The 23,929-nt window shown below is 39.4% G+C and overlaps 2 protein-coding genes across 6 annotated transcripts in view; one reads left to right on the forward strand and one right to left on the reverse strand.

Moving 5' to 3' along the window:
• The window catches only part of zmp:0000000755 (phosphofurin acidic cluster sorting protein 2), a 52,984-nt gene extending 47,034 nt beyond the window's left edge, over nt 1–5,950 (forward strand). For all 3 annotated transcript variants that reach the window (XM_023279445.3, XM_023279446.3, XM_023279447.3), the window contains 6 exons: nt 1,112–1,154; nt 1,238–1,280; nt 1,493–1,631; nt 1,715–1,938; nt 2,792–2,905; nt 3,100–5,950. In XM_023279445.3, coding sequence (XP_023135213.1) covers nt 1,112–1,154; nt 1,238–1,280; nt 1,493–1,631; nt 1,715–1,938; nt 2,792–2,905; nt 3,100–3,215 — 679 coding nt within the window. In that variant the 3' untranslated portion in view covers nt 3,216–5,950. The remainder of the gene's footprint in view (nt 1–1,111; nt 1,155–1,237; nt 1,281–1,492; nt 1,632–1,714; nt 1,939–2,791; nt 2,906–3,099) is intronic.
• mrpl2 (mitochondrial ribosomal protein L2) lies at nt 5,915–9,417 on the reverse strand. 3 transcript variants are annotated; one of them, XM_023279448.3, is made up of 8 exons: nt 9,281–9,417; nt 8,255–8,338; nt 7,996–8,152; nt 6,979–7,120; nt 6,763–6,878; nt 6,545–6,655; nt 6,354–6,427; nt 5,915–6,265 (listed from the first exon to the last, which is right to left on the reverse strand). In XM_023279448.3, exons 2-8 carry the CDS (start codon nt 8,324–8,326, stop codon nt 6,056–6,058), a joined length of 882 nt encoding a protein of 293 aa, XP_023135216.1. In that variant the 5' UTR covers nt 8,327–8,338; nt 9,281–9,417; the 3' UTR covers nt 5,915–6,055. The 3 variants fall into 3 exon arrangements, with proteins under 3 accessions (XP_023135216.1, XP_035808381.1, XP_054874526.1); XM_035952488.2 differs by having other exon boundaries at nt 8,255–8,341; nt 9,281–9,404; XM_055018551.1 differs by lacking the exon at nt 9,281–9,417 and adding an exon at nt 8,499–8,628.
• Nucleotides 9,418–23,929: the final 14,512 nt, after the last annotated feature.

The following is a 23,929-nucleotide window of genomic DNA, read 5'->3' on the forward strand; positions in this document are numbered from 1 at the left end:
GAAAGAGAGTAAAATTAGTGAACAGTCATACTGAAATATACAATAGCAAAACCCATAAACAGAATATCAACTAGAATCGGATTTTCAAAAGTGTGTTTTAAGGATACATTTAAAAGAAGCCCCTGACTCAGCCTGCTATATTTCCTCAGGCAGGGTGTTCCAGAGCCTCGTTCCAGAGTAGTCTGGGCTATGTGTGAACTTTGTGTTCACACTGTCACTAGCTTTTTATTGGATAGATGCTTCTTAGCAATGATTCACACATGACTGAAGTCTTTACCAGAAAAGACATGTCTTAAATTTAATGTTGTGATCAGATGAACTACATCGCTTGTTTTAAAGTAGCTAGATGTTATTAAGATGTTAGGAAGGACCCGACACACAAAGCTTGTAATGGTGTGTATTATTCAGTGGTGGTGCTTCTTTGCAAAATCCTCACCTTGCAGTATGTAGCATCACTAAAATGTGTGATGTCCAAGGTGATAAGATTTGTCATATGGTATGTGAAGCAGAACACGAGCCAGCAGTGTTCTTCTTTTGTTGTCTGATGTGGTTGCTAAAAAGAGAGTCACAGGGTAGTTTAGGAGTTATTGCTAGCCAGACATTTGTAGAAATATAACACTAACTCAGCTCTTCCCTGTTGGATCATGTAGTGCGTTTCTACTCTTCCACTGTGGCCTGTGTGTATTAAGCTTTAAATGATAAGCCTACAGCCTGCATTTACCTTATCTCTGCCTAGGCATGTACTGTTGAACAGACAGAGTGCTCAACACTTGGAAGTGTAAAGTAGCCGCACGGTTACCATCACTTTTAATAGCATGTATAAAAATAGATGTCTTATCGTAGTACCGGCTGACAAGAAAGACCTCCCATGTACTTCTGGTTGTAAGGAGCGGTCCTCTCATTCATCTCATTGTACCGTGACCCCAAGATGACCCCATTCCACCCAAGCCAAGTCATGTGCCATTTCTGCTGTGATGGGACATGGTGCAGGCCATGCCACAGCCATCTTCCCTCCAGGACCATTGAGTGTTCATGTGCACCTCTGGAGTGTTGAAATGCTCACACCCACCTCTGGTCACACTTACAGACTCTTTACTCTCTTTGTTCACAGCCCTGATGAGGACTCCTGTCAGAAATTTGTGCCATTTATTGGGGTAAGACTTGTGCCTGACACCAGTTGTTAATTCATTTTGTATTTAAATTTGTTTGACGGTAAAACATTATTTTATTCTTGCAGGTTGTGAAAGTTGGGATTGTGGAACAAAGTCTCTCAACCTCAGGTAAGAAAGGCATATTTTTTAAAAGTATCATAGTGTTTTATCAGGTTAATGTCTTTGGCATCTTCCTGTTGGCACTGTTTTCTGACAGAAACACCCAAAATTAGTTGTATGTATTTGCTTCAATGTCAGCAATTGATGTATATACACCCTGGAAAGCAGTAACTATCTGGAAGTTTTGTGTATGAGATTCTTTTTTTCCCACCTATCCGCAGTGGACTCAGATGATGCGATGGGGGGCAACACAGGCATCCTGTCCTCCCCGACACCCCCATCGGCTGGTCCGTATGGAAAGGAGATCGGAGGCACCCCCCCACAGTCTCCCTCTGTGTCCACCGCCCTGTCTGGAGCTGGGTATGACAAAACTCGTATTACTTTGCTTTTGTTATCAGCTGTTTGTCTGCGGTATTTCTGACCTTGCCGGTTTGCCTTCTCAGCTCTCCATGTTCGGGCAGTGAGGTGATGGGGCTCCAGGTGGACTACTGGACGTGGCAAGGTCCAGAGAAGAAGAAAGAGGGAGAGAAGAGAGACGTGGGGCTGAAGAACACTCTGAAGAGTAACTTCCGTTCACTGCAAGTCAGCCGTCTCCCTTGTGGAGGAGAGCTCACCCCTCCACCCAGCATGGCCATGACTGTGGTCACCAAGGAGAAGAACAAGAAAGGTAATCAAAGGAGGATATAGCTGACTCTTTAGTGTTCAAATAGGTTGTTGAACATGCTCTTAAGCTGAAGTCCTAAGTCAGTTTTAAGCCAAAATTTTCCATGCATAAGACTAGGTCTTAACAATCTAGCTGAAAAGTGATGTGTCTTGATAAAATGTTCATTTCCAGCTGTTTGTGATAGTTATTGATCATTTTAAATATATTTAATTTAAAAATACATTTAATTTAAATGTAAACACATTTTCAAGGTACAAGGTATATTTTATTAAACAGCTTTCATATATGTATGACAAAGTTAATTTTGCTGGTACATACCACGATTGTTTTATTGCCCAGAACTATATAAGATAGATGAATAATTTTTATTATATACTGAAGAAATGTTAAAGGAGTACTCCACCAATTTTATATTGCACTCTTATAACATTATATTCACAATGGTAAGGTTAAAAAATAATGATAAAAACTGCTGCAGCAGATCTGTTTTATTTTGCACATTCTTGGGCCCAAATTATCAGAAATGTAACTTAACAGTGACAGTTCAGAGTTTCAAGCATGTTAGTAGCTGGTATAGCCTTTAGCGTCAAGCAGAGATTTTTCTAGGTCCACACCCCTAGATTTTTTCCCACAAATTCTGGCACAAATGATTCAAGTGAATTCGCTTACGAGTTTATCAAACTTCATTCAGCTTCCTCTGGAGACACAGCAGCCGCTGTACAGCTTTTTTCACAAATGCAGTAGTAGTCCTTACAACCTGTAAACACACTTTGATGTGGAATCCCTTCTCTTGGTATAAAATATAAATGAAGAAAATGAGCTTTTATGACTCACCTCACTCTCTATCCATTTCCAGTGATTTTTCTCAGTAAGAAGCCCAAGGAGAAAGAGCTGGACTCTAAGAGCCAAGTGATCGATGGTATCAGCAGGTTGATCTGCACAGCCAAGCACCAGCACACGATGCTGAGAGGTAAGACAGATGCACAGACTCCCCAGCCGAAGCCGCACTGCCATCTGGTGTTGACATTACATGTTACCAGCCATGTAAACAAAGAATTACCCACTGTTTAACAGCTGGCAGTGGAAATTACCCAGCGTGGATGATATGATTTTAATGTGTTGTTCATCTGTTCAGGCGTTTAAAGTCCTCTTTTTCCTCCTCAGTCACTATCGACGGAGTGGAGTGGAACGACGTCAAGTTTTTCCAGCTCGCTGCCCAGTGGCCAACGCATGTCAAGCACTTCCCAGTGGGGATCTTTGGTTACACGAAGCCTGTGTGACGCCGATCACCATCCACTCAACCGCCAGATTCTCCGCTGCACTTGTCTCACCGAGAGGCTACAGAGAATCAGAGGAAAAGCCAAGAGGCCCCCCAGGCAGTAATAGTTTTCCTGTGGAAATCTTACTGACTCACAACCACGTATTCAATACACAAATTTCATGTTGTCTATTTGATGTTTTTGATGTTGATGTTGTTGGGTGTTGTTGTTGTTTTTTACACACTACAAAAAGAACAAGTACTATTTTGAAAGATTTGTGCTACCGCCTCGGAGGTATTTTGAGGTTTTTGACAATTTGCCACATTTCGATAATGGCAGCTGTGTTTGCACTTTGTTTTTGTTAACATTTTATTATTTCTGTGAAATCCTACATTTATTGTTACTCTATAGACAATGGAGGAGTGTGATGGTGATGTGCAGTGGCGTGTGTGAGATTGTTGGAGACCGTGTTTGTGTTTGTTGTTGAAAGTTGGAATATTGCTGTGAATCTAGATGGAATCCTTCTCTCTTCTAACTCAGTACTCAGTTTTCTTACTCATCCCTTTACTTTCTCAAAAAGGTAAATTTTTATAGGAAGGAACGTAAAGTTCTTTTTGCCTTGTTGCTTTTAAGCACACTGCGTACTTAAAGCAAATTAAACAAAAGACAACTCTAGCAAGGTATTTGAAGGTAGCTATAATGAATGTAGCTATGACACATTTAAGCAGTTCATCCAGTCAGTTCATTACTGCAAGTGCTGACATTTGTATTGGTGTTAGTGTACATTTAGACTGTACAGTAACAACCACTTAGAAGCAGGATAACAACTTATTTCATCTCCCAACAGCTGAATGCCAAAATGAGTTGTGACTGTATGAGCTGTCTTATTGTTTCTCAGTGTCCTGCAGTGTTGTAATTGGGCCTTCTTGGAGTAATTTCAGGTTTTATTTTGTAAACATCTGTGTTCCACCTTGATATACTGGCTTACCTGAGAGGACGTCTCAGATAGCTGCAGTAACATAGCAAATACTGGACTGTGCAGTGATGTGCCAAAGTCAAGTTTGTTTTACAGTCTAATCACAAGAGCTCTTGGCTTGGCCAAACTTCATATTATGTTCAACTGAAAACGAAAATTGTACATTTAACGTGTTCGTGGTCTCAGTGGAGGTCAGTATTAGGATTACTGAGTTATTCATATGTGACAAATTTACCAGTTAGCACTCCACGTCTGGCCAAATGTAAACGTATGAAGCATTTCTACGATGGGTGCAAATCCTAACCAAGCAATTACCATTGTGTCCTTTAATATAGCTTCACCGTGGCTGGATGTGCAAATAGTACCTAACCTAAAATAAACTAATAGGCCTGGTAGTTCAGTATTGTAAAAGCCTATTATGGGAAAATTACAGATTAGAATGACTTTGTCTGACTTGAAACATGCTTTGACGGTAGCGTCGAGCGCAATGCAAGTATTGAATTGCTTTTAAAATATGACAAGTGTATGGAGTCTTGCCAGATGTCCGAGTCACTGCCTATGTGCGTCTGTGTAGGTGTGCTATATGTTTGATGGTACTCCCTGAATAGTGTTACGTGAAACTTTTGCAATAGGAAACCTTTGGACAAAGGGCCTTCTGTATAAGTTTGCTTTTTATAAAGACAAGCTTTGATAGGCTGGCTTTTTTTTAGCATTGTATATAAATATATACAAGATATAATATTGTGAATTGCAAATCCCCCTTCCACTCAATTGAAAGCACAAATAGGTTTATTTCTTGACATAAATGCCAAATATATTTCCAGAACCCTTAACTATGAAGTTGTACAATGCAAACACTATTAGGTATGCTATTTCTCATACATTTCCCTCACTTTGTAATGCACTTTCATGTGGTTTTGTACACATTGTAGTTCAAATTGGGACACACATTTGGCTTTGAGGTAAAGTGACAGAGGTGTTATATTTGAAATGTAAACCACTACCTATAGTCAAGAGAAGGCTGGGTTTTTGTTTTTTTTTTCCACAGGGATGATGTGTTTATATTGATGGGTTCAAGTGCCCTGAGAGGTCTGAAAACTATCATGGCTGTCTGTTACCTAATGTTTTGCATCTTAATGTTGAAAAGTTTATTTTGCAGCTACCACCACACGTGTCTGTCTGTTACTATACAGCCACGTTTTCCTTTCTCCTGCTCTTAGAAGGATTCGCTATCTTCTCTCAGTCAGGAGCCCATCTGCCCCTTACCTACTTGTAAACTCGGGCTGGGTTCAGTGTTAACCAGGGCAGAGTTGTTTTGAGGGAATTTGTCATGCAGCTTAGCATTTGAAATTCCAAATGACAAGCAAAACTACAAATGTATTTCAAGATATTTGACCTCGAGTTTTTTTGTTTTTTCTTGCCCTAAATTCAGAGGTAGCATGGGGGTGTTTTACAAGGCTGGATCAATGAGCAGGCATGCTCCCTTTGTCACAACTTAAGTAACCTCTAACATCAGTGTCAATGCTTTCGTTACTGGTAAAACTACAATTGCATCATGCCATCTCATTGCTCCTGTTACTTGAAATGCCACCCAGTGTCTTTGCACAAACCCTATTTTAAATTACATGACAGTATTTTTAAATTTACCACTAAAAAATATGGGTTACTCTGCATGTTTTACTATAGATGTAAATATGTTTTGGATTTTTATATTGTTTTGTTTCTTTCCATGCTCTCACAAGCATTTGTGTTTAATAAAATTTTTAATCTTCTGTACAAACAGCTTGTCTTTATTCATGTCGTCTCCAGAATAATATTACAAGGCGACTACGAGCCAAAGACAACAATCTGCAGTCCACTAAAACATGTCCAGACTCATGCTGTGTTAGTTAGCTGAGATTGAGGGCAGGTTGACGTAACTCTTCATCGGAGGCAGCAGTTTAATCTTGCGTCCCGCCCAGCCTCCCTTCCTCTGCCACAAGCCGCTTGAAGGCCGAATGCCAAGCCAGCGGTTGCGACCGGCTTTGCCGATGATCCGTTTATTGTGGTCAACGTTGGATACACGTCCCACAGTTACCATGCAGGTCTCCAGCACCTGTGTGTGTGTTTCAACAAGACATTTAGTTGAAAGCTAAAAATGATTCTGACATGGCAGATGTAATCCTGCTTCAGATTAACCTCACCTGAACCTGCTGCTTTGAGGGAAGCTGAACGATTGCTGTTCCGTTCACTTTACGGAGCAAAATACCACACGTGCCTGAAAATCACAAGAATTACAATGAGTGGAGAAATTATTACAAGTAACTTCATTTTATAAGTAGTTTTTTACTGTCAGATTTAGATAATTGGGGGATTTAAACAAGTAAGAAATTACCTGCAGCACGAATGTACTCTGCTCCCTTCCCTGGTTTCACCTCCAGGTTGTTCACAAGCGTCCCTATAGGAAGAGCTCCCAGTGGGTAGGCATCCCCCTCATTGGCTGCCACTGAAAACCAAAACATAAACAAGTTACAATGGCCAACATTGTTTAACATTAACCCCGGTCATCTCAGGGCAGGTGTAGAGAATGAAAACCACAAATGTTTCTCCCACCAGCCATGCGTCCGATAACTGCGGAGGTTTTAATGACGTCTCCAGCCTGCATCTTCTCTGTGGCAATGATCCATCTTTTCCGGTTACCTCCAGCTACCAGCGCAATATCAGCAGACCTATACAGACGAAGAGAAAACGCGATCTTGATCTGCCTCTGACTTTTTTATTATCTATACTATGTATAAAAATCCTGTGCGTGACAGTAGCTGATCTCACCTGCATGGGTCGTATCGCACTTCAACAACTTTTTCATCAAAAGGCTTGGCCTCTTTGTTGGGCTCGTAACGGAGTCGTTGGAAATCTATCCACCGGTATTTTTGTTTATGACCACCGCCGATGCCATGTGTGCGTATCCTTCCTGTATGGAGGACAGAAACTAGGCATCTGAGAGCAAGTATCACAGCTGTTTTAAGAGTAAATACATCACAGAAGGCTACTAGGTTGAACTTCTAGATGTGTTTGGCCTGTGGGAACTGTTAGGTGATTCTAAGAGGCACTTGATTTCAGATTTCAAACAAAGGCTACAACTAAGGATACTTTTAATTATCAATAAAAACAGATTTTGTGAAACTACACAACTAGTTTAGTTTTCACACAACACAGAAGAATAAAAAAAATCTCACAGCTTTTTGACAGTCCTGCTTAAAAAGGATGCCTTTCTTTTTAAATCTACAAATCAATCAAGATTTGTGGAACCTTTACAAGCCAAGTTCATCATTTTTGTTGTTCGCATCAGGATTTTTCTTGCAATGGGGAATTTTTGGCAACCCACAATGAGGTCTTAAGTCAGTGCCAAAGGAAAATCACAGAACCAAAATGATAACAATAGAGAATGTGAAAATGAGTTTGTTTTTTACCCAGTTTTGTTAATTACTTAATTTCATTTACACAAGCATAACAGATTTTTTTTTTTTTTTTTTTTTGATGAAATGTTTAGAAATCACTGGAAAATACACTGATCTCTGTCAAACAAGCTAACACAGACATAGTGCCTTCACTGTATACGGATCAATCATGCTCACGGTCATTTGTATTCACCACCAAAGGCCCATTCTGATCCAGGAAAAATTTGTACATAGTACAAAAGATTTACAAGAAAAGGTGATTTTCTTAGTCTAAAGCCTACACACTACAGTCTCTGTCATATTTGAAGTCTTTACTCTATTTGGAAGAACAGAAAAAAAGCAGTTTCATTACATTTCTCTCTTCAGATTCAATGGCCACAGTCTTTACCTGTGTAATCTCGGCCTCCTGTCTTTTTCATTCCAATAGGCTTGACGGTGTACTTCTCCCTCTCCTTCCAATATGTCCTGTTGTTCTCCAGAGAGGCTGTGGTGAGGAATCCTCTGCATTGTGCGACTGTACTGGACACCTGAGTTCCCAGCTTAGTCTGTGCAACCGCCAGTCAACAACAAAAAGAAACACACAGCTTGTTTGGTGGTTGTAATAAAAGGGACTCAGTTAGTGTGGGAGATGTAGGAGATGGTACTACCTGTGAGGAGAGCAGAGCAGGCTGGGAGAGAGTCAGGGAGCGCAGGGCTCGGGTTAGACACGACACTGCCATCACAACAACGTCCTGCTGACAAAGAAGAGGAGAGGTGGGTCATCAGCTGTTAGTTGTACGGCTTTAGTTCATCTGTTTTTCCTCTACAGTGCCTGGCTTCCATAGGCATCAATTTCAGAAGAAAGTCATGAAGGAAGTCTTTTATTTTTGGAAAGAATTGCTATAATGTTACCTTTAGATGGAACAATGCCACTGACACAGTTGAGTCTCAAACAGATCAGATTAATGTTTTTATCAGCTAAGCCCAACATGTGTTGTATTCCAGTTTTCAGTCAGCTTCAGGAAGACATTCAGTTGAAACATACAGGATCCTAAAAAATCATCCTAAAACACAGCTACGACATGCTGATAGGATAGGCTGGGGGGGGGGGGGGGGGGGGGGGCAGGAAATATTTAAAGACAAAAGGCTGGAAGCAGAGATATTTGCCATTTTTTTTCTCGAAAGATTTCCTCAATCAGATAAAAACAATAATGATAATAGTGGCTATTATTTTAACAGTTTTAAACATACTGATTAATCGTTATTACTCTTTTCTACAATGTTAGTTAATGTGTCCCCCACACTTGTTACTATGAAACCTACTATACCGGCGGTTTGTAACATTAGCTTTGGCTATCTGCTTCTAGCCCTGTGTTTAACGGATTTCAAATGAATCAAATACATGATACGTGAGTAAATACACATATATACTCATTTTCTGCTGATGTACGGTTGTGTTTCTGCCTCAGCTGTGTCTGTACTTTCATGACCACAGCTTGAAATGGCACTAACCTGACCAAATGGTGAGCAAACGTGAGCCACAGCTAGCTTAGCCGCTATTTACAGATAAGGTAATGAGGCTCACTAACTGAATTTGCTTTTAATTTTCTGTTATGATAAATAACATGCGATAATCCGTTTGTCTCGGGTCAAATGTGCAACGCACATAAATAAAGTAAAAGCATTAAACAGACCTTTGTATTTGACTTAGTTCATCTTTAGCTTCTCAGCGGCGTCCTTCACAGTCCTGCATGCTACGTCGCGCACTGATGACGTCGCGACGACGCTGATATTTGTTTTCTTCTCTTTTCAACGATTCTGTGAACGAAAACGAAATTTAATTAAACATATATAGTACTGACAGTGACGTTAAAGTTGGGCCTCGGTGATATATGCGTCCTCCCCTGTTTAAAAGCTTACGTGGTGTCTGTCATTCATACAGTGATAATCGACAGCATTTTCTGCTTTCAACGTTGCCTCTAGGTGGCAGGATTTCCTTCTTTAACCTCACAAGTGATAACTGGATGAGACCTTAACTTCCAATGGCATGCAAGAAACACAAGTTAATGCCATGGCATGTCCCACTTATTGAGATCTCCTGCTATCCATGTGACACTTTAATGGTTAATCAACTGTGAAACTGTTCATAGTTCTTCTGTGGCTTTATTAAACAGCTGTATCCAGCATCCATACTGGTATCCATACTGTTAGTTTTATTTTAGGACAGCTACTCTGATGTTCCAAAAAACCAGGGATGCATGTAATTTACTTTTTTCATTCAAATACACAGTTGCAACATCTCTTTCCACAAACAAAGCCACTGTAATATTGTACAATCCACTGAACACAATATGTACAGTTTACTCTGGAACTACAAATCCCAAATTACCTTCTGTAGATGGCTATTAGCAAACATACCACAAGAACTATGGGCTCCATTTTTATATATTTTCATTCTAGGTAACACACGGACAGGTTATATTGAATATTAATTGTTGAAAATCATATAACTATTAATCTAATTGGGTTGTATCTCGTGTTAAATCAGTTTTTTTTGTAGCTGTCCATGTGTAATCATCTCATGGAATCACGATGTGTAATCAAATCAGTGGTCTGTTTCTACGTCGTTAGATCGAGTCCAGCTCTGGGTGATTTGCTAGTTTCCATCCTGTCGATCTTCCCCTTGTCTGTCCTCATGTGTCAATCTCAAAAACAACATAAATGAGGATTCCGTCCCAGTCGTGGAACAGTGGACCAGCTCTTTATACTCTTGCAGAGCTGCTGAGGGGGTCATGGGAGTTTGACCTGCCAGTCTACATGTGTTTTGTAGATCTGGAGAAGGCCTATGACCGGGCTCTGTGGGAGGCACTGCGGGAGTATAGGGTACCAGGCTCGTTGATACGAGCCATTCAGTCCCTGTACAACCAAAGTGAGAGCTGTGTCTGCATACTCGGCACAAAGTCAAACTCGTTTCCAGTGGGTGTTGGACTCCGCCAGGGTTGTCCCTTGTCTCCGATCCTGTTCGTGGTTTTCATGGACAGGATCTCGAGGCGCGGCCGGGGTGAGGAGGGTGTCTGGTTTGGGGACCACAGGATCGCATCTCTGCTTTTTGCAGATGATATGGTTCTGTGGGCTTCCTCAGGCCATGACCTTCAGCGTGCACTGGAGGGGTTTGCAGCCGAGTGTGAAGCAGCGGGGATGTGGATCAGCACCTCCAAATCTGAGGCCATGGTTCTCTGCTGGAAACCAGTGGATTGCTCCCTCTGGGTTGGGGGGGAGTTGCTTCCCCAAATGAAGGAGTTCAAGTATCTCGGGATCTTGTTCACGAGTGACGGGAAAATGGAGCGTGAGATGGACAGGCAGATTGGTGCAGCATCAGCAGTAATGCAGGCGTTGCATCGAACTGTCGTGGTGAAGAGGGAGCTGAGCCATAAGGTGAAGCTCTCAATTTACCAGTCCATCTACGCTCCAACCCTCACCTATGGTCATGAGCTCTGGGTAGTGACCGAAAGAACAAGATCGCGGATACAAGGTGGCTGGGCTCAGCCATAGAGATAGGCGAGGAGCTCGAACATCCGGAGAGAGCTCGGAGTAGAGCCGCTGCTCCTTCGCGTCGAAAGGAGCCAGTTGAGGTGGTTTGGCCATCTGATTCGGATGCCTCCAGGGAGACTTCCTCTGGAGGTTTTCAGAACACGTCTGCCTGGAAGGAGACCCCGGGGCAGGCCCAGAACACGCTGGAGGGATTATATATCTCGTCTGGCCTGGGAACGCTTCGGGATCCCCCAGGAAGAGCTGGAAAGCGTCGCTTGGGGGAGGGACGTCTGGAGTGACCTGCTTCGCCTGCTGCTTCCGCGACCCAGCCCCGGATAAGCGGAAGACAATGGATGGATGGATGGATGAATGTTTTGATGTTGACAATAAAGTAAACCACATGAAAATCGGTTGAGAAATGAGCAAATTATGATTTATTTTCAATGTACACGGATTGCTTTTAATGGGAACGTTGCCCCCTCCAAGATGGTCGCCACGTAGGTACGTCGCTTAGCCCGCTGCTACAGCACGCTCGCGTATGTAGTCTTCTATATATATCTATGGTTATCAGCACTTAAAGCAAGAACATCACAGACCAAAGCTGCTCTAGTAGAGCATTTTGGAAATGAAAACTGCTTCTACATGTCGGGAAAGAATTATTGCTTGGAAACCTGTTAAAACAGAAGATGTTAAACCAGGACAGATGTTCTCTGTTTTTCTTTGAAGATGCTCAGATTGTGTACTTGGAGGAACTGGAGTTACTATCCAACCTAAGGAGCACTGTTTGACAACTTCTTTCCAAACTAAAGGGAGAAGAATGGAGAAGTTAACTGTCAAGTCAAAAGAAGGTTGTGCAGACATCCACTTTTCCTGGAAATGCAGCCGTATTTTCATACAAAAACTCTGGCAAAAACAATAAAAATTAATCTGAGGGATGAAAGGAGAAGCGTTCTGCTAAAAACAGTGGGTCTAAGAAAGGTTGTAAATGCTCAAATCCTATCTCGTCTGGAATAAGAGAGGCTGTCCTGCTTCAACAACCAACCCAAGTATCCTGCAAACTAGGAAACATGCAAGAGTGGCTCTTTCATTAAAGTGAGTTTAATTAGGACAAACAGTAACCACATTTTACTACTTACATTTCTAATGTATTTATGTTTGTTGCCTCTGTTCTTTGCATTGAAAAACTCTATGAATTTTTATCACTTAGCAGTTGTTCACAGCCAAGTCAGTCACCAGAATGCGTATGTAAATAACCTAGTACATTTCTTTATTTGCTAAAGATAACTACTGTATTTTATTTTGGAATTTTAACTTTATTTACAATGAGTCAAATGTAAGGTCCGGTATAGCGTTTAGCTTACACATTGTTTTGTGTGTTCTCTAGCTCTTATGGTGAAATTTGAGGGTTTAATGCCAATAAACCTGAAAAATCATCAGTAATTGTCATCCTTCAATCAAGGGGTATGCTACAGCTTATATTTTTGTACAATTTTGATACAAACATTTTATTTTGGAATTTTTTTTAAATAGGACGTGTAGAAAAAGCATAAAATAGAATAGAACAGAATAGAACAAAATGTGAGTAAACTGTAAGAATTATTTTAAGTTGATTTATTGATTTATTGAAATTGGTTTTGTAAAATTCTTTTTAAATGTAAATTTTATAAAAAAATAATTTAAGTAAATTTTTCCAGTTTACTTAAGTTAACTCTTTCAAATGACCAGTGATTTTCCTAAATATTGACTAAATGAATCCACCCTGTGATGAACTCTACAATACTGTTTTAAAGTCTGTTTTCAGTCATCATCAGCTCCTCGACAGCAAGAGAAGAACTTTCGAATCATTCTCGAGCAGAATTTTCGAATCCTTCTGAAGTGTTTCTTTTTTGTTGTTACTTCCACGATATCTGAAGGATCTTCTTGCATGTTTTCATTTGTTTTATCCGTGATATTTTGTGCAAGTTTTATATTTGTGACAGCCACTTCTTGAGGTGGTCTGTCTTTACGGATGTTAAGGCTTGCTGCTGTAATTTGTTTGTCCTTGGTGACCCCATCAGATACAGGTAGGTTCTCCAAAAGAGCTGCCAATTTGGTTATTTTTTCTTCCTGATGAGTGACTGCAGTAATTTGACTTTTAGTTACATGTTTGCTTTTTGAGATGGATTTTCTATTGTTCTCTACCACTTCAACCAATGGAGCAGTCATTTTATCATCAGTTCCAGCTTTGCTTTTCATGGTGGATGTTCTATTTGTTCCTGAAACTTGGTCTACAGGTGCTGTCAACTTGGTTATTTTGTCTTGTTGAGTGACAGCAGTAATTTGATCTTTTGTTCCACCTTTGCTTTTTGAGATGGATTTTCTGTTGTTCCCTACAACTTCAACCAATGGTGCAGTAGTTTGACTATCAGTTCCACCACTGTTTTCCAAGATGCAAGTTTTTCTCCTACTTACAGCTTGATCCAATGAAGCTTTTGTCAAGACTTCAGTGTCATTCTCTGAGCTGGATGCTGTGTTCCAACATAGATCTTCACTTGAATCAGCTTCGTCGTCTAGTGCTGACAGATTTTTGAGCCAGAAAGGATCTGGTTCTGCCAGATATTCGTCCAGATAGCATTTCATCATCAGCGACTGTGCCTGCTCCTTGTAACGTAAGTTGTTATCACTAAACGGTAGGTGCTTCATTGTTATGAAGTCATGGCCAAGAGCTGCGCTGGGGGTGATCCTTTTTTTTGGATCCATGTGCAGCATTCGCTTGAGGAGACTTACGAATGCCTTGGTGTCTTTTTTTTCTGACGCGCAAGAGTACTTTTTCTTCAGCAGGGCATTGAAGCAGTTGAAAGCCTTATAACACCGGGTGACTGCCTTCCACCCTGTTTCCTGTTCATATTCATCACGTGTTTTCATCCTCCATGCCTGACCAGAGGAGTCATGGGACTCTGTGAAAAACTGTCTCGCGTTTCGTCCAGCCTTCAACAGATGGTCTTTGGGCAGCCCCTGCACATGAACAATCATCCTTAATTGCTCATATTCAGACACAGTTGGATAGAAGTGCCCACCAACAAACAATGTTGCCAGGACAGCACCGAGAGACCACATGTCTATGGCTTCGGTTATAGGGAGGCCCAGGATGACCTCAGGAGCCCTGTAACCAACAGCCTGAATCTTGCCAATTTTCGCCAGTCGAGACACTTCAGCAGCACAGCCAAAATCAATTAATTTGACTTTTAAGGCTTTGCTAAAACGGTCACAAAGCATTATGTTGTCTAGCTTGATGTCAGTATGAGTCAGACCGATGCTTTTTAGCCCTTTAAGAGACATCAACATTTGACAAGCGATTTGTCTGATTTCAGCCACATCTAGTGGCCGCTGATCCCTCCGTTTTAGAAAGTCAAAGAGGGTTTCAGAGAGTAATTCATAGGCCAGACAAATGTGACCTTTGTACTTGAAATGCTCGACAAGCTTTACCAAATAGTGCTTGTCGGCATCAAGTCGTTTAAGTTTTTTCATGTTATAAACCTCGACTAGGCCATTGTTGAACTCTTTCATCATTTTTAAAGCAACCGGTTTTTCGGTGTCGACGTTTCTACACACAGCCACTACCCCAAAGATTCCCTCTCCCAGGAGCTCTTCAACATAATATGAGGAGCTCGCAAGAATAAGAGTGTCTGGTATCAACAGAGATTCCACATGTGCAGACATCTTGACCCCAAAAAATCTGAAAAAGCAACCAGGAAAACTCACAAACACACCACACGCACACACACACACACACACACACGCACACACACACACACACACACACACACACACACACACACACACACACACACACACACACACACACACACATTGTAGGACGTGACAATAATGTCAACTTTCTCTCTTTTATTTCAGTTGTCTTGACAAGTCGTGGATACTCAAGTCAAATTACTAAAAAGTTCAACTTAAAGTCATCCATTATCTTCACTGTCTGTGAGTTTTGTCAGGACTGTTGCCGTTCATTTGAATCCTGTTTGTAGGTTCTGACCATCGCCAGCATAATGAAGATTAGTGATAACAAATATTATGATTATTCCTTCTGCTATAGTCTATGGCTGTGACTTAAAGACAGAAAAAGGAATGACAAGTGGGAGAGTACGGAGCCCCGGAAGGGACATGGAGAACAAAAAAAATCAGAGAGGAAGCAAAAATAGAGGTATCTTTTTGCGAGATCTCGCAAAACTTTCTCGCAAAAGTCACATTAATGTTATTGGACGTTTGCTTTTCAGATTAGCTCTTCTGTGATTAGCTACCAGTCTCCATAGTAGTCACAGACAACGGCGATCATATTTGAGAAGACAGGTAATTGTCAGAGATGTTTTGATTCTTAACAGTGAACGTGTTAGCGTTAGCTTGGCTACTTAGCTTCGACTACGTTTGCGTACATTACATAGCGGTTAAACAAACGCAGTAAGTTGATAACTATTTTTTATCTTAATAGATGGTCATAAGGCTAATAGCTAGCAGAGGTCAGCTGTTGCCTGGACACATTCGCGATCATGCCACTGGTGGGACACAGTTGTACAGGTGGTGTTGTATTTTCCTACTCCCTGGAAAAATCTGACTGCTTTTGAAACACAAAAAATATTTTTCCACAAACATTTCATGATAATATTTGAGATTGTGTGAAATTTTCAGGGTTTCCGAAAACTTTTTTCCACCACTGTAGTTCCTGAGATACTATTTAAACCTCACCTCAGACTTTAAATATGTGGGAAAATGTGCTGAAAATGGGTCGGAGGACAATTTAAAAAAAAATCTAATCTAGGAAAACATAGAATATATTCTGCTAAAATTTCACAAATGTCATTTTAACTATTCAAGTTTTTTGCTTAATTTTTTTTTTTTTTTAGGAAAATCAAAGACGGTCAAGCAGAATTGTCTGTAAACAATGATGATTTCAGATGGAATGACTAAACAAAAAAAAACACTAGAGAAGACATCAAATATTATAGAAAATGTCTGTCTTTATAGGTGGGTTTTTGAGTCAAATTGTTACATACTGGCTTGTTTCAGCTCCCTGTTTTCAGCTGAGGCTACATGATATGTATTTACATTTGATTTGTTCAAACCAGACACCCTTGTGTTTTTAGTCTGCACTGTTCTATCAAATGAATGTATTATGAACAGGGAGGAAAGGAAAACTCAATCTGGATCTGAGTAACTAAATGGTTTAATGAGAATTCAAATTACGTGAATCATATGCTATGACCTTCACAGTCACCAGGTCTCAGATAAGTTGAACACCGATGGAACATTTTGGTGATTTTTTTTTGACAGCACTCTCTACCACTATCATCAAAACACCAAATAAGGGAATGTCCTTTGGAAGAAAAGTGTTTCATCTTTCCAGTATAGTTTAGACTTTTTTTTTTTTTTAAATCAATCCCCAGACACACTGAAGCTGTTCTTCAGCATGTGGTGGCCCATCTTCTTAGAAAGACTTTTTTTGTTGCTTCTTCCTTTAAGTTGTCACTCCGGCGTATATGTTGTGCATAATGTTATACTGTTTTATGATTCAGATTTTGATAAATAAAGATCCAGGGGTTGGAGCACAGTTTGACTGCACACTGTAAGTTTTTAATGTTCTTAAAATGCTGAAGATTAGATTACATGACCTGGGTGATAACCAGTTAGAGTTAGAGTAAGGTTTAGGTTTGGACTAAGGAAAGAAGACTCACAGAATTTACTTTGAATCCTTGGAAAAATAAAAACATCTGAATCAGTGTTTCTGTCTCTACTTTTTAATCTTTCATCTTCTTATTTCACAAGACATTATCATCCTAAAATGACCTTATAATCTGTTATTATCTGCTATTTTAAGAAAATATCACACCGCAATAAAACACACTATTGAAGCTGCCATGTCTACATTTGCTTGTTGAATGCTTCACAGTTTTTTTCCGTATACTATTGTGGTTTGTTTTGGGAGGTGCCCTTAGGTTTAAATCTCCTTCAGCTTTGAATTACTGGAAAAATCAGAAATGAGGACAACAATTCAGAAGTCTGGTCAAGGATGGCCACGTCGCAGTTGCATAAATTCAGAAATGAAACATTTCAAAAGATCCACATCACATAGCAGTCAAGGATGCAAGGCTCTCTTATTGTTGTATTTTAGTCTGATGTTAATTTGCCAGAACCTGCTTGTCAAAAAGCCTCTTCAATGTATTATCTTCCAACAAAAAAAACACAAAACATTAGTCTGTTTTTTTATAGTAGTTTATTAATTCAATGTGTGACAAGAAAATACAACATGATCAACTATACAAGGATCACAAAAATTGTAAATGATGCTCTTTAAATTCTATTTAATATATTGTTCTGTGTTGTTTTTGTTCTTTATAGTTCACTAATCATTTATGTTTGACTATGTATTTTTAAATTGCAAATTGTTTCTTATCATTACTTTGTTAGCATCAAACAGCTACAGCTCCAGTGAGTCATTTGTATCCACAGGTGCACTGTGTTTACTATATTCAACTCTTCTTTAACAGACTAAATGCATAAACTGCAGAGCTACTCTGTGGCCAGACTGGCTACGGATTTCCTCAGACTGTCCGTAAAAGTCTCAGAGAGGAGAAAACACCTATGCTAAACAAAGTATTCAATTATGTTCTAACATCTGGACACCCACCTAAGTCATGGTCAGAGGCCATCATATTGGTCCTGCATAAAGAAGGAGAAGATCCTACTCTGTGTGAAGGGTATAGACCTGTGAGTTTACTCTGCAACGATTTAAAGGTTCTTACAAGCATGATGGCAAAACGAATGCAAAAATACATAACTAAATTAATTAAAACAGATCAAACTGGAATTATTCCCGGGAGACAGGGTGCAAATAACATTAGGAGATTATTAAATATTACTTCAAGTACAAAATACAAATCTCGGGCTTCTATGATGCTTAGTCTCGATGTCCAGAAGGCTTTGGACAGGGTGAAATGGAGTTTTTTCTACCAGACTTTATTAGCTTTTGGATTTCCCCAGAATTTTATAGAATGGGTAAAAATAATTTACAAAGACGCCAAGTCACATATCAGAATGAATGGATGTTGCTCAGATTTCTTCTACCGCAAAAGAGGAGTCAGACAAGGCGATTGTTTGAGTCAGCTGTTGTTCGCTGTAAGTTTTGAACCACTGACCAAATCAGTAAGACAAAACAATCAGATACTGGGAATTAGGGATGAAGGAGGGGTTGAACATAAAATATCATTGATTGCAGGTGATTTATTAATACTTTCAAATGACCCATCCCAATCGATACCAGCCCTGTTGGAGAATCTTAGAGAATACGGAAAAATTTCAGGATATTTACTAATAAAAACAAATCAATTGCTATGATGATCTCAGGTAATTGTCCAGTAGAGTTAAAAGAAAAGGTTGGGTTTAAATGGACCGACAAAGGGTTTAGATATCTGGTTGTTATCATTACGCCGAATGTCTCAGTTATATGATGCAAATTATGGAAAACTGATAAAGGAAATTAAAAAAAGCTTGGATAGATGGGCAATTTTACCCCTGACTCTCATTGGGAGGGTAGAAACAATTAGAATGAATATCTTGCCAAGACTATTGTTGCTGTTTCAATCACTCCCAGTTATGATTTCTGGCTCCAACCTTTAAAATGCTAGACAAAAGTTTGTCAAAATTTCTATGGCAAAACAAAAAAGCAAGAATTAAATATAAGACACTTCTAGCCCCCCAAAATAAGGGAGGGCTAAGTTTACCAAATCTAAGGAACTACTACTGGGCTGCTCAACTAAGAGCTCTTATATTATGGATAACTAAAGATAAAGATGCAATATGGGTGGAGATGGAGCAAAGGACACGCCCTACTGTGTCTTTGGAATCACTGCCATTTGTAACCAGGTCGGAGCAAAAGAAGCTTAAAATTAAAAACGATTTGATTATAGAAACAATGAAAATATGGTCGACAGTACAAAACAAATTAAATATATCAAATTGTAAGGAAAGCAACAAAAATAGCCAAAAACCCAGACTTTGTACCGGGGACTATGGATGCAGGATTTAAGAAATGGACTAACAAGGGGTTAATATTTATAGCACAAATTTTTACGGGGCAAATATTGAAATCATTTGAACCACTCAAACAGGAATTTAATCTACCAAATAATGATTTTTGTAAATATTTGCAACTGAGACACCATCTCCTGAAACATAGCGAATGGGAAAGAATAAGCAAAGACCCAAACAAGGTTGAAGATCTGCTCATGTCTTCTTCAGAGGAAGATTCCAAAAAAGGGCTGATTTCAAAAATATATAAAGCACTACAATATGAATCCAGTGACAACAACATGGATGTTAAAGAAAGATGGGAATTGGAAGCAAACTTAATAACGGAAGATGATTGGGAGAAAACGTTCAGCTCTGGACATAAATTAACAAACAGTCCAACATGGAGGGAGTTCGATTGGAAAGTGAAGATGCGTTGCTTTCACAGCCCGTCTGTCATCGCAAAATATAGTAAAACATCAGATCTGTGTTGGAGGAACTGTGGCATGGTGGGTGACTTCACTCATACATTTTGGGATTGCCCAAAGATCATAGTCTTTTAGAGGTGTGTGAAAACAGAAATCAAAAGAATCCTGGGTATTGATCTCCATCTTGACTTAACGCTGTATATACTTGGGATATTACCTGAAGATCTGATAGACATAGATGGTAGATACCTATTGAGAGTCCTGCTCTTGATAGCAAAGAAAATGATCACAATCAGTTGGTTGAAGCCACATCCCCTCAACATAATGCAATGGACAGACAGAGTAAAAACGGTTTTTATGATGGAAAAAATTACAGCAAGACCATTAGGGAATTCTGTGACATTGAAAGAAGAATCAGGAGGCAAACTCAGAGATACTCTGGAGACTCAGATGGCTTATGTTGAGAATAAGGTCTACTGATATCAGGAGAAATGATACAGCGAGCAACACAGTGATGTGAGCACTGGCAGCATCAATTCTAAGGAGTCTCTCTGGCCTTGGGTACTTATACTGTTTAGAAGGCATGTCATGTTTATGTTACACTTCCAGATATGGAGACAGGACTGTTAACTCAGGCTCCATCTGGCAAAGAATACCGCAATGTAGCCTTGTTTTCCTTACAAACAGTTGTCTTCCACCCCTATGTTATCTTTAGCAAGAGTTTGTCTGCCTCAGGGTCGTATTAGGAACAGTGAGAGCATAAACAGGTTTGCATCCTCAATTTAGGAGAATCAGGGGTCAAGGGTGACATCTTGTAGAGTAATGTGGGGTGACTTGGTGCCTGCACTTGATTTAGGGTGACTGCAGTTGGCAGACACACCGGCATTTGGGATGCCATAAACTAACAGTAGAGGGACCACCTCAGTCAGGAGAAAGTGAGTTATTTTTTCCTCAACAAAGACTACAACTGAAACTGGAAAAATTTAGGAGAAGATAGAAACCGATTATACAAGCGATGCCAGAGCTCTAAATACCTCTTTTTTGTCAATGTATTTATTTTATTTATATAAGTCACTTTTTGGTTGCTTACTTACCCGTGCTAGTGAATATTAGAAGTCAGAATTCATGATTGTCGTTGGTATCTATGTAAAATATGCAGTCTTAACTTGTGTATGACTTGTACGGAAAGGAGATGTATGTATTTATGACTGAAGGTAACACGATATGGACTGAATAGTTTGTAAATTGTGGTGGTGTGATCTTTGTACATCTTCATCTGTTTTACCTATGTGAAATACATTTTTTTTTAAAATTAAAAACTGTTAAAATTATTGGTGACTAATAGTTAAGAAAGACAAATTCTGCCAAGGATTTAAATACTTACAGCACTGACAAATTCTTTCCCCTGGTCTGTTAAAATTCTTTTTGGCGATTCAAACTGATGGACAAATTTTATGATGCACTGTGCCACTTCCTTGACTGTCTTTGATTTCAGGGGGTAAGCCTGTGGCTATTTCATGAAATAATCAATCATCACACAGATGTATTGATGTCCATTGTTTGTCTCAGTCAGTTTGCCTATTAGATCCATCCCCACCAATTCAAATGGCTGGTAAACCTTTCGTAGCAAAAGATTGTTAAGTTATAGTTTTATTCAACAAATTGCGTTAATGTATACTGCCATGTATGTTGATATAGAATAACATTGTGAACTAATTACTTGTGATACAAAAAAATGCACTCTGTCTTTTTGTCTACTGAGAAAAATATTTCTATAGTTTCTCTGGATTTAAAAATATTTTTGCCTTCTTTGGCTGAACTTACCTTGATAGGAATGAATTCTGTGGGCTTTTTAATAGAGTCACTGCTTGCCTGGCACACTGAACACTGGGAAACCTTAGGATGACATATTATGCATGAGTAGCGCTTTTTAAATAAGCACACATACACTTAATACCATGATGATTTTTTTATTATGGAATTTGAGCAAAATTTAAAAAAGAATTTAGGAGAAACTGTTTTTTTTTCATGACCCTATTCCATAGTAATTACATGTGGTTTCAAGTTAGGGCTGACTTACCCACTTGTTGATATCCACTGACATCCCCAGCCAATAAAACCTTTGGAGATAGCATGCTAGGACAACCAGCAAGACCATTGCTCTCAATTTTTATCTGCTTCCAAAAAACACATCCTGTACAACTTTGCCAGTTGAGGAGCTTGAACTGAAGGTCCTGGCTGAAACATTCCCAAAAATGGAAGATCTTCATGGGGGATGGCTCTTGCATAAGGCAACGGGTTTGTAAGGCCAGGATTGTTATGCATTTTTGTATCACATCCCAATCCTGTAGTTGTAATTTATTTTAGTTGTACATAAGCGCTAATGCTGCATAGGCCACTAGTTGTAAACATTAGAGATGGCCCGTTGACAATAAATAAGTGTACTTTTTTATTAAATGATGTTTGTGTTTCTTACAATAAATGTAGCAGTGGTCAGCGGAAGCTCACTGTAATTCCACCAGAAGCAGAGGGTTATTCTGTCAAAACTCTGAGAGCACAGTCACGAGGGGGCAAAGCCACTTTTTACATAGTGCCACTACAGGAGACATTAGACACCTCTCCTCTGTCTCCTGAAAAACAGAAATAATGTTGATGTTTTTCAATTTGAACAGGGCTTCAAGTCCTAAGTAATGAACTCCAAATATTTAATGAACTGTGATAAAAAAACACAAAAATAAGCTAAAATGTCAAATAGACACAGTAAATCTGTTGACAATAATATTTTAATTCTATAATAAGTGCAATGGGGAATACTTAAATATGCTACAGAGCACGTGAGGAAGAAAAGACCTGATAAAATCACAATATTAAAACTAAAAATGAACAGAACAGCTAAGTGAGATGTGTTAAAATGATAAATGACAACAATGATCTGCACAATACAAGCATGTACAGTACATATTATGTGTTCTAAAGCAGTAACATGAATGTCCTTGAATTGCAGTTGCAGTTGGGGCATTTTGACAGTGTTCAGCCGCATCAAGATGCAGGAGGCTTCAGTAGCGTAACGCATCTCTCTGATCATACCGGTTCACTCCTTCTTGTCGTCTTCGTACCTGATAAGAAAGTCAGAAGATGTTACTGAAGTACACAGTTCAATGTCTGATGAAGATTTTCCTTATTTAAAAACATGAATGAAATTTTCATATGCATCATCATCACACATACTGCCAAATGTCGATGACTTCAGTAGGGGCACACTCTTTGTTCTCGTTCTCCACCATGGCAAAGCCTCCGACGGCATACAACAAACCTCCCCAGCTCACCAGGTTCACTGAGCTCCTCTCCTGGGGAAACTCAGTAAATGGTGCCCACCTGGAACAAGGCGGTGTATTAACAGTTTGAGTATGAACTCTGCAGGTTTTCATTCTATAACATTAGTTTAAAGAAGAGGTTCCCAATCAGGGCGCATCTGAGGGTAATTACGAGATAATAACATGAATAATACATTATATACAAGAATACATTATAATGTCCTAATAATAAAGCAACATAAAAACACTATTCGTTCACGCACAAGGCCTTAAACCCTTTGAATCCTAAAACATACCCAATGAAAATTGTATCTTTAAACAAAAAAAATGTACATTCATCAGAGCCAGAACAGATTTTCAGTTTTCTATTAGTCCATGAATGTATTATTTGTTAGATGCAGTTCTGATGGGAAAATTTACCATTATTTAGCCATTAATATTTCAATATTTCTGGAGGGATGTTCTGATGTAAACTATGGCTACAGTTTTGATGACAATTATTGTAAATTGTAAGTTACACCTTAGTGTATGTGGGAGATTGATTGCAAGAGACTGGACAAGATTCACATTTACGCTTTTACTGTTTGTGCTGTAATTTATTGACAGACCACATCATTGTGCTACAGAAAGGAAAACAGCACTGCATAGCACAAAGAAAAAACAAAAGTAGAAATGTGAACATAGGACAATCTCCTAAGGGAAAACTGTACATGCAGTGCTGTAGGGATTACAGTGCAGTCTTCTTACACCTCCTGACGTTCCTGTCTGTTGGGCCACAAATTCTCATCCACATCACAAATTCCTTCTCTTGCATCACTGAGTGATTTCCGAAAGCCATAACCCTTCACACATTTCTCTTCGTAGAGAAAGTCAAGATTCACCTGGGAGCAATTTACCAATTCAGGACAGATTTAGAAAAAAAAGTCTAATGGAAATGTATAGAAATATGCTTGGCATATTATGACAACTTGTTCAACCATTTTGCATGTAAAGACTTACGCGATGAACTAATGCCTGA

This window comes from Amphiprion ocellaris, chromosome 16 (genome assembly GCF_022539595.1).
Source record: "Amphiprion ocellaris isolate individual 3 ecotype Okinawa chromosome 16, ASM2253959v1, whole genome shotgun sequence".
NCBI classification, from domain to species: domain Eukaryota; kingdom Metazoa; phylum Chordata; class Actinopteri; family Pomacentridae; genus Amphiprion; species Amphiprion ocellaris.